This window comes from Eriocheir sinensis, chromosome 60 (genome assembly GCF_024679095.1).
Source record: "Eriocheir sinensis breed Jianghai 21 chromosome 60, ASM2467909v1, whole genome shotgun sequence".
Classification (NCBI taxonomy): domain Eukaryota; kingdom Metazoa; phylum Arthropoda; class Malacostraca; order Decapoda; family Varunidae; genus Eriocheir; species Eriocheir sinensis.
In genome coordinates, this window is record NC_066568.1 from 9,497,410 (window position 1) to 9,507,468 (window position 10,059).

A 10,059-nucleotide genomic window follows, 5' to 3' on the forward strand; every position below is an offset into this window, starting at 1 on the left:
TCTGTTCCAACTCATCCCCTTCCAGTCTCCAAGTTGTTTCTCTCTCCTCTGATCTATTTACTTTTTAACATTGTCGGTTTGATCTTAATCTTGATGTCACAGGTGACTTGAGTTCTCCCAAGACACGCCTTTCTAACGGCAACCACACAACAAGTTGAAGGGCTGGGCTGGCAGTGGTCCCGCAGCCCAACCAGCCCCATACAACACCCCAGAAGAAGACCTGCTGGGCAGCGACACAGCCCCAACACTGCTTCCCGAGCCCTCAGGTGTACACAGCTTCCTGCAGGTCTGGCCAGCTTGACAGGATCTTGCCCTTGCCCCAGGGACCCATCTTTACAAAAAATGGTCCCATGGCCTAACCTGCCCCGTCAAACACAGAAGAAGAAGAAGAAGGGATGAATGTCATGCTTTGTGTGGGCCAGCTCGTGCAGGCCCCCGAGCCACCCCTCCCTCCCTGACGAGGTGCCTGGCGCCCCGGGAGTGTGTTCGCCAAGATGCCGTCAACCTGTTACGTGATCGGGTGCGGCAAAAAGGCGTGCAAGTTCCCCGACATGGGCTTTTTCAGACTCCCAGCCGTGGACAGGAGGCGTGGGATGGGCAGGGAGAGACTAACACCGGCGCGGCGAGAGAAGTGGCTGGCCAACCTGGCCCGGACCAACCTGACCGAGGCGGGCAAGAAGTACCTCCGGGTGTGCAGCAACCACTTCATAAGTGGTGAGTACACATCATTATCGAGTCTTGGGAAAATATGATGTAGAGGTGGCCGTCTCGCAAGAGGCTAGTACTGAAATGCCAGAATTTGCTCTTTTCTACACTCCCACACGATCTCTGCGTGTAACGAAACGCACGAGAAATTAATCCAGACAAGGAAAGGTTTGCCGGCGCCGGGGATCAAACCCGCAACCAGCATAACGGGAGAGCCACTCCTTTACCAGTCGGCCAAAGAGGTACCCCACTGGCTAAGTGGGTTATGGGAGGCTCGCCCATCAGGCAAGTCATGTCACTACACGGCTCCCAATTCCTAACTTGATTAATTTCTGTGTTGAGTTTCCCATTTTTTATGAACTTCAGAGAGCATGGGCCATCACTCTACCTGTTACCCTCTCGGGGTGACACAACAGAACCACAGGAGAGGATGCCCACCGCTTATGCCACCAGTGAAATACCAGAATCTTAACTCTTTACTACACTCACACACGGCCTCTGCGTGTAACGAAACTCCCAAGAAATTAATCGCGATAGAGAGGAGACAAGAAAGGAGAAGGAGGGAGAGAGGGAATTGAATATGAGTATAATTTAATTAATTGTCATATTCCATTATTGCAAAGGTTCTTCTTCCACAGTTTACAAAGACAGGTATGATTTCAAATAGAGATAAATGAGTAAACTGTCATAACATGAATACTTGGTTAGAGAATAGTTCAGAACGACTTGTAATTCCATGAGAAACTGGCGGATGGGGTAGTGGTGGCTGCAGCCCCACTCCACCCACACCTTGCCATACACTCTCAATGCCTCTGACTTCCTCTCAAATGTCAGCTTTTTGCTATACCTTTAAATGAATTTAATTAGATAATTGGATAATCCAATAAGGTCATATATTGTTAAGATTGTTTAATTTTTAGGATAATAACAAAGATTTTGTATAAACACCACGACACTTGACAACATTGGAATACAACGCCGCAGTCCAGAGATCCAGAAGTCCGTCAAGTACATCGACGGGAACTGCCAGCCACTACTATGTCGTCTTCGCCATCGTCAAGATTAAGGGCATCAACACAAAGGCTCATAAAGAGTGAGGACAAGGTTTTTTTTATATTTTTTTTTATCCTAGTGTATTCTAATTCCATCATGCATTCCTTATCTCTTTTCAAGCCTTTTCCAACCTTGTCATACTTTAATCTGATCTTTCTGAACCTTTTACCAAGCCCATTCTAACCTAACCTTGCCTAACCTCCATCCAAGCCTTCCTAGCCTCACCATCAAGCCTTTTCTAACCCCATCATCCATTAGTCTAACCTTAGCTAACCTCTATTCAAGCTTTTACTAACCCTGTCATCCATAAACAACCTAACCTGACCTTGCCTAACCTCCATCCAAGCTTTCCTAGCCTCACCATCAAGCCTTTTCTAACCCCATCATCCATTAGTCTAACCTTATTCAAGCTTTTACTAACTCTGTCATCCATAAACCTAACCTAACCTCCTTCCAAGCACTCTCTAACCCTTTCATCCCTCCCCAGGTTCTCCAATGTGTTGGGCGAGTGCCTGATGCAGATCTGGGGTTACCGACAGCTGGTGTTCGGAGGTTGAGGCGCGGCGCGGCGCAGAGAGCCTTACGATGCTGCCAACCCCCAACATGAACAGAAGCTGAAGGCACTCTGGGACCACATGATGCCAGACACGCCCCTGGAGGTGACACTGAGGCCCTTGCTCCCATGTTACAAGCTCTCCCTTCACTCCTATGTTACAAGCTCTCCCTTCACTCCTATGTTACAAGCTCTCCCTTCACTCCTATGTTACAAGCTCTCCCTTCACTCCTATGTTACAAGCTCTCCCTTCACTCCTATGTTACAAGCTTTCCCTTCCTAGGCCATAGACACTTGATGCACTCTCTCCCTTCACTCCTATGTTAAAAGCTCTCCCTTCCTTACTCTCATAATAAAGAAAAAAGAATAGCTATACAAATGGATAAAGTTGTTGAATATAAAAGAAAGAAAGGAAGAGGGAAGGAAGGAGTAGGATAAGGAGAGAAAGAAGAAACGTGTAAAAAAGATGCAAAAAAAAATATGAATCACTTACAAAATAAATGGATAAAATATAATAAAGCTGTTGATGTGACCTGACCTGACCTGAGCTCCTCCCTGCCAGGCACGGGTCACCAAGTAGTGGCAGATGATTGGCTTCCAGGGCGACGACACACAGACTGACTTCAGAGGCATGGGTGTGCTGGGCCTGGAGAACCTGCTGTGAGTGGATTCATTCATTTTGTTTTATTTAGCCTGTGTGTGTGTGTGTGTGTGTGTGTGTGTGTGTGTGTGTGTGTGTGTGTGTGTGTGTGTGTGTGTGTGTGTTTGTGATTCACCACCAAGGCCTGATCATGAGCTGGACTTGTCACTACCAGCCAGTACCCTCCCAATTATATCATGGCTCATTATGGTGTATCTCTGGGTGTTGGCGGGACCTTCACACATCACACTTCCTTGGTCCCCCATGCTCAAGGTGTGACAGTAACCACTCCTTGGCAGTGGAAAAACCTTGGCTGAGTGAGACTTCACCCCGAGCCTGAGCAGAATGTTTTGCCAGAAGCCTTTTGTAATAAATTTGTGTAGTGTCTTATCTGTGCATCCTTAACCCCAACTAATGCTGTGCTCACTCGGCAGGTTCTTTGCAGAGCAACACAACAGCGCAGCGAGACACGTGCTGGCCGGGTCACTACATCCAAAGTGGGAGTGAGTTGACCTGACCTCATTAGTAATAGGAATAATATAGTATAGTCACTGTGCACTAGGTTGACCCACAAGCCTTCTCTTCCTTCAGTTCTTTCCTTCCTTCTTCCTCTTCTCTCCTCCTTAATTACACATTCTCAAACACACATCAGCATTTCTTTCCTCCTTCCTTCAAGCGTTTTCTTCCCTCATTTTTCCTTCTTTCTTCCTCTCCTCTCCTCCTTAACTACACATTCTCAAACCCACACCAGCACTTCTTTCTTTCCTCCTCTTCCTTCCTCTCTTCTCTCCCTTCCTTCATAGCTAAGGGAGATAGTTATGATATAGGTTGGTATTGTCAAACGCTTCTGCCTCTCAACTAAGTCACTAGGGCACCACTATCAAATTTGGCACCATTAAGTCTATGGTCCTAGTAAACCTATGGCATTACTAAGTCTATTATTGGATTACACAAGTCACTATGGCACCTCTAAATATATATGGCACCCTAAATCCCCTTCTAGCATCCCCTCAATCTCGCCTCTTCTCGTGTTGGCAGGTATTCATTCGCCATCGTGGGCATCATCACACACCTCACCTACAGCCTCCTGCTCGTCAGGGACACAGACGCACTTCTACAATGCCTCCAAGCACTTCCTGGAGGTGCGGGCGTTCCATCAATTCTACTGCCACCTCTTCTTTGCCTTTGACGAGATGTGGCGGCAGGAACGGCCTCGCGACATCATGGAGTTCTCGCGCGTGAGGGACAAGCTTGAGGCTCAGGTCAAGCAGAAACTTAAGAATCCAATGGCATTTTTCAAGTGCCATTTTGTGCTGGAGAATGTTTAGTGTGTGAGGAGGAGGAGGAGGAGGAGGAGAGAGAGGAAGGAAGAGGAGGAAAAATATGCTTGTGTGTAATGGAGAATGTGTCATGAAAGAGAAAGATAGGAGAGGAAGAAAGAAAAGGAAGGAAGGAAAGAAAAGAAAGCAAGATATCAATTCAAAAAGGATAGAAATTTAAAAAAAAAAGGAAAGCTGAAAGGAAAGAATAGGAAGAGAAAGCAGGATATGAATGCAAAAATGACAAAAATAAATAAATTTAAATGAAAGTAGAAACAAAGGAAGGAAAGAAAAGAAAGCAAAACAGGAAAAAAATGAAGCTATATTATTTTCTCCTAGAAGTCAAAAGGAAGAAAGGTCTTTATCATATAACTAAAAGCACCTTATATATATATATATACACACACACACACGCACCATTATGCTTGCTTGACACCACAGAGGGAGAGAAGACTGAGAGAAAAAGAGGAGGGAAGAGAGAGAGAGAGAAAGGGAAGTGGAGGAAGGAATAGAAAAACAGGAAAGAGAAGTACAGGAACAAGAGGAGGAAGAGAGAATGATTCGGAAAGATTATTATTATTACTATTACTATTATTATTATTACCTTGACCAGTGATATAAATAGGGACCTCTGTGTTCTAATTATAAGCTTGTAATTACTATAGCACAAACAAACACCATTGAAGGTATTTTGAGGTTTGCACCACTGAGCTTGTGTGTGTATGTGTGAGAGAGAGAGAGTAGATATTGTATAAAAGAATGTATATGTAGAAGAATGCAAGAGAGAAAGGTAGAAATAGAAAGAAAGAGAATTAAAGGAATGTAGGAAGGAGAGGAAATTAGAAAAAATAAATAAAGAATAAAAAAGAAATCAAATTGAGAAAGAAAAGAAAATTAAAAGAAAGAAAAAAAGAAAAGGAAAGAAAAAGAAATTAGATAAATCTATACATACAGTAACCAGCAGTGTACATTTGAGTGCCAGGTAGTGCCAATATTATTAAAGACCTTAGTGAGTGCCATTCAAGAGTGTGGTAAGTGCCATAGTAAGGTCTTGGCACTAATGAGGAGGAGTTATATTAGAAGATTGAGTGCCATATGAGAGAGAGAGAGAAAGGAGGAAGAAAAGTATAATTATGTAGATATTGGAGAGAGAGAGAGAGAGAGAGAGAGAAAATGAGTTAGTGAAATGCAAACAAAACAAATTATTATTATTATTATTATTATTATTATTATTATATTATTATTATTATTATATTATTATTATTATTATTATATTATTATTATTATTATTATTATTATCATCATTAGGGTCTTGACGACAGTATTAGCAAGTGTATTAATTCCTATGTTAGTCTTGAGTTTAAGGAGAAGTACTTATTAATATATATTGTGAGGGAGATTGTATTATTTTTAACCATGGAATAGATTACCAATGTTTGTTAGAAGTATGTATGTTTCTTCTTCTGCTTCTTCTTCTTCTTTATCTTTTTCTTCTTTTTCTTCTTTCTGATCTTTTCCTTCTTTCATTTCTTTAGTTTGTCTTTTCTCTCTCTCTCTCTCTCTCTCTCTCTCTCTCTCTCTCTCTCTCTCTCTCTCTCTCTCTCTCTCCCCTTCTTCTTCTTCTTCCTCCTTTTCCTCTTAGATGGAGGCTGCTTTCATATAAATAATTCCATTTTTTTACTTTTATCAATCAATCAATCATTCCTTGTACGATTTTAAGGAAAGTTGATAATTTAGAAGGGATGAAGTGTGTGTGTGAGGGAATTATCTATTTATTTTCGTATCCTAACCTCAAGAGAGAGAGAGAGAGTAAGCTGAACTTTCACTAGACTGTATATAGCTTATTGTGGAAAGCTTGAAATACAACACATTGATACGAAGCGTCTATTATTTATGCCCTTAATTAAGCTGCTGGTGTTAGAACAAGCTTGTGAAGATTGGGTTAGATAAAAAATTAATGCTCGTCCTGTTGGTATGAATTAATGTATAAATAAAATAAATAAATAAAGTCAATAAACGTAATGTATCGTCTCGTAATGTATTTTTCTTCGTGTTCTTCATCTTGTTCTTGTTCTTCCTTATCTTGTTCTTGTTATTTCTTATCTTGTTCTATTTCTTCTTCCTCTTTCGCTTCTTTCCTATGTAAATCTATGTAAATCTTTCCCGTGCCCCGCTAAGCCCCTCCCACCTCTGCCTTGGCCCGCTAAGACCCGCCCACTGCCTTAAGCCACGCCCCCTCACCTTCTCAGCCAATCAGCACCTGTGTTTACCTCCAAATCCATGATGGCCGCCGTCCGTTGCCATGACAACCGCCCGTAATCTTTGTGTGAGTGCGTGCGTTTGTGTGTTAAAACCCAAGCAAGTGAGTAGTTGTAATAGCAGTAGTAATAGGCTATATATGGCAAGTATTAGTAGAAGTAGTGTTAGTATTAGTAGGAATAGTAGACTAGTAGTATAAACATATACAGTAGTCGTAGTAGTATGTAGTAATAGTCTAGGCTAGTAGTAGTAGTAGTAGTAGCAGTATATCGACCCTAATGACCCCTGATGCTCCCCTCCCCCCCCCCTCTCTCTCTCTCTCTATCTATCTATCTATCTATCTATCTATCACACTTAACTAGGCCTAGCTATTACCGTAACATAAGTAAGCACAATAATAATAATAATGATAATAATAATAATAATAATAATAATAATAATAATAATAATAATAAAGAGAAGAGGAATAAGATTACCTTTATTTCTTCTATACAAAATCGCAAGAACAACAAATAAAAACAAAAAAAACAAAGAACGTTCGATTAACAAACACTTCTAACGAATAATTAAATAGTCCTTAAAACACTAATACTAAGACACCCATTAATGAGGATCGAATAGCCTCTTAAAAACGTTCGGGATAGGAAATAGTTAGAAGGTGTGGGCGTGGGATGGGTGGGCATGGGCGTGGGCGTGTCTGTCTGTCTGTATGTCTGAAATAACTCTCCTAACAACAGTAACAGAAAGGGAACTATGAATAACGAGCGAATTGCCTCTTAGAAACGTTCGGGAAACGGTAGTTTGGATGGAGTGCGGGCGTGGTGGGCTGGGCGTCTGTGGGCGTGTCTGTATGAAGTCTCGTCAGGCAAGCACGCATGGACCAAGACAGAGTACATGATCCTGTCTCGTCTGCAACACACACACACACACACACACTCGCACGCCATAACCGCTTCATTGTTTCAGCGCGCCTCAAAACACTAAGGGTTCAGCGAGCGCTTGACCGATAGCCTGCACAATTTCCTCTATCCAACGCTCCTAATCTTGGTTCCTTTAGTCCGTTTTGGGGGTTTATTCTGTCTGAATTTTGAGGTTTTTAATGCCGTTTCTATGATGTGTCGCTATAGAGGGTCCCGTCATGTCCCGTCCGAGAGGTTACCGGCATCAGTGATCTCTTTATCACGCGCTGGACGGCGGTCGTAATCATATCAGTGAACCAAAGAACTGAGAGCAGCGTGCAATATGGGCAAGCCCTCCCATTGGCTCGCCGCGGCCTGAGCTGTTGTGGACAATGATTGTGGTTCGCGCGATTACTCGGGGATCGGCTTTCCTAAGACCAGCAGAAGGCGTCCCCGTGTCCCTCTAACCAACGGCCGAGGCTAGAGTGCTAAGGGTGACTGTGGGCTCGGCGACGCAACTCTGACCATTTGTTTGTGTATGCAAGTGTCTTATCTATTGCACTGACGGGACTGACTTACCAAGAATTAATTAACACCAGAAGACGTCCCCGTGTTTCCCCTCGTGTCCCTCTAACCATCCGGCCGTGGCTAGAGTGCTTGGGCGGGCTGTACAACTTGACCGACCGTTTGTCTGACCACGAATATCTTATCTGTTGCACTGACGGGGCTGACATATCCCCAGAAGGCGTACCCGTGTGTCCCCGTGTCCCTCCAATCCTCCGGCCGTGGATAGAGTGCTTGGGCGGGCTGTACAACTTGACCGACCGTTTACCTGACCACGAATGTCTTATCTATTGCACTGACGGGGCTGACATATCCCCAGAAGGCGTACCCGTGTGTTCCCGTGTCCCTCCAATCCTCCGGCCGTGGATAGAGTGCTTGGGCGGGCTGTGCGACGCTACTCTGACCATTTGTTTGTACACGAGTGCCTTATCTCTGCCACTGACGGGCCTATCAAGGATCATGCGCCAGCACGATCACCAGGATGAGGAGGCGGTGTGCGATGTGTTCTCCGAGGAGAGCCTCAGCCGCAGCAACAGCGTGGACCAGCTGTCCCTGCACCAGCTGGACGATGGCAGCATGGAGGAGCGATTCAGGGTGGACAGGAGGAAACTGGAGGCCATGATCTTGGGTGAGTTGATAAGGAGTACCCATTATGTCTATGCTTGAACCCTCTCCACCCGAAATTGACCTCTCTTTTGGCCATTCTTTTGTCTATTATGGGAGCGGTGAGTAGCGGGTTTTTTTCCTGTACTCTTTTTGTTGTCCTTGAGCCGTTTCCTTTGTAAGAAAAAAAGTATACCCAGTTTATCTTCTCTAGCTGCCTGTTGTATTTCTTTTAGTCACCCCCCTCTGTCTTTTAATCTTGTGACCTTGGGTACGTTAATACTGAACACCATTGATGCCCATATATTAGTTGGCAATAGTAGTTTCAATTAGTTATCCCTCGCTATCTCTATTAAGGAAACTGGAAGAACACTAATTATGCCTATATTGCTAGATGTCATTAGTACTTTATTTCTTACTTATACCTCGCTGTCTATTAATTTGAGGACCATATATTATATAGGTGCGCGCGACCTCTGTGCTAATTTCCGTTGCAATAGTCCGTTAGAATGTTAATGACGAGCACTAATTAAGTCTTATTCTAGGTGTCATTGGTCGTTTCATTAATTAAGTGCTCTCTCTCTCTCTCTCTCTCTCTCTCTCTCTCTCTCTCTCTCTCTCTCTCTCTCTCTCTCTCTCTCTCTCTCTCTCTCTCTCTCTCTTTTTCTTTCATTCTTTTTCTCATTCTTTTTCTCTATTTTCTTTTTCTCTGTCTGTCTCTCTCTCTCTCTCTCTCTCTCTCTCTCTCTCTCTCTCTCGTGGGTGGGGTGAGTGAGTGCTGTGAGTCATGCATATCTTCTCCCTCGCACAAGATAGCCAGCCCTTGTTTGTTGTCGTCTCCTCGCCCTTCATAACACAACAAACGAACAGCCAAGACGATATTATTAAGTCCGTAATCATATATAGGGAAAAGGAGAAAGAAGAGCGGAGAGGAGAAAGAGAAGAAAAGAGGAGAAAACAAATTAAGGAGAGGAGAAAAAGAATGGCGGATGGGAGAAAAGAAAGAAGATTGAAGAGGAGAAAATAAAAAAGTAGAATAAAGAGGAGAGGAGAGGACCTATTGACGTCTCGGCCTTGGGAAATAGTCGTTTAATGGGAGCCCGATACTTTAAAGCCTGTATGAAAAGCCTTTATAATTTACTGGGCTTTTCATGGAGAGTTTTGCGATGCTGGTGATAGTTATACATGACTTCTGTACCTTGAATGGGAAAATCACCCATGAAAACCCGATTAATCTTCTCTGTGGCCTTGGGAAAGTCTTAATTAATGGGTGCCAGATACGTTTAAGCCTGTATGAAAAGGCTGTAGAAGTTACTAGGCTTTTCATGGACTGTTTTGTGAAAGTAAGGAGAACTTGCCAGAACAGGGAAGGCCAGAAAAAATAAAATAATTTCTGTACATTTGAGTCTCGCATAATCATCATATATCATCATCATATAGTACTTTTTTCCCCCAGTGTTGATT

The 10,059-nt window shown here is 43.3% G+C and overlaps 1 protein-coding gene and 1 pseudogene across 2 annotated transcripts in view; both read left to right on the forward strand.

Moving 5' to 3' along the window:
• The first annotated feature begins 494 nt into the window (after positions 1–494).
• On the forward strand, positions 495–4,539 carry LOC126985625 (ELMO domain-containing protein 2-like; annotated as a pseudogene).
• Positions 4,540–7,847: 3,308 nt separating this feature from the next.
• Positions 7,848–10,059, forward strand: part of LOC126985892 (protein bicaudal C homolog 1-like) — a 34,693-nt gene continuing 32,481 nt past the window's right edge. The window contains exons 1-2 of one of the 2 annotated variants that reach the window (XM_050841409.1): positions 7,848–7,964; positions 8,312–8,620. In XM_050841409.1, coding sequence (XP_050697366.1) covers positions 8,452–8,620 — 169 coding nt within the window. In that variant the 5' untranslated portion in view covers positions 7,848–7,964; positions 8,312–8,451. The remainder of the gene's footprint in view (positions 7,965–8,311; positions 8,621–10,059) is intronic. The other variant, XM_050841410.1, reaches the window with a different exon arrangement.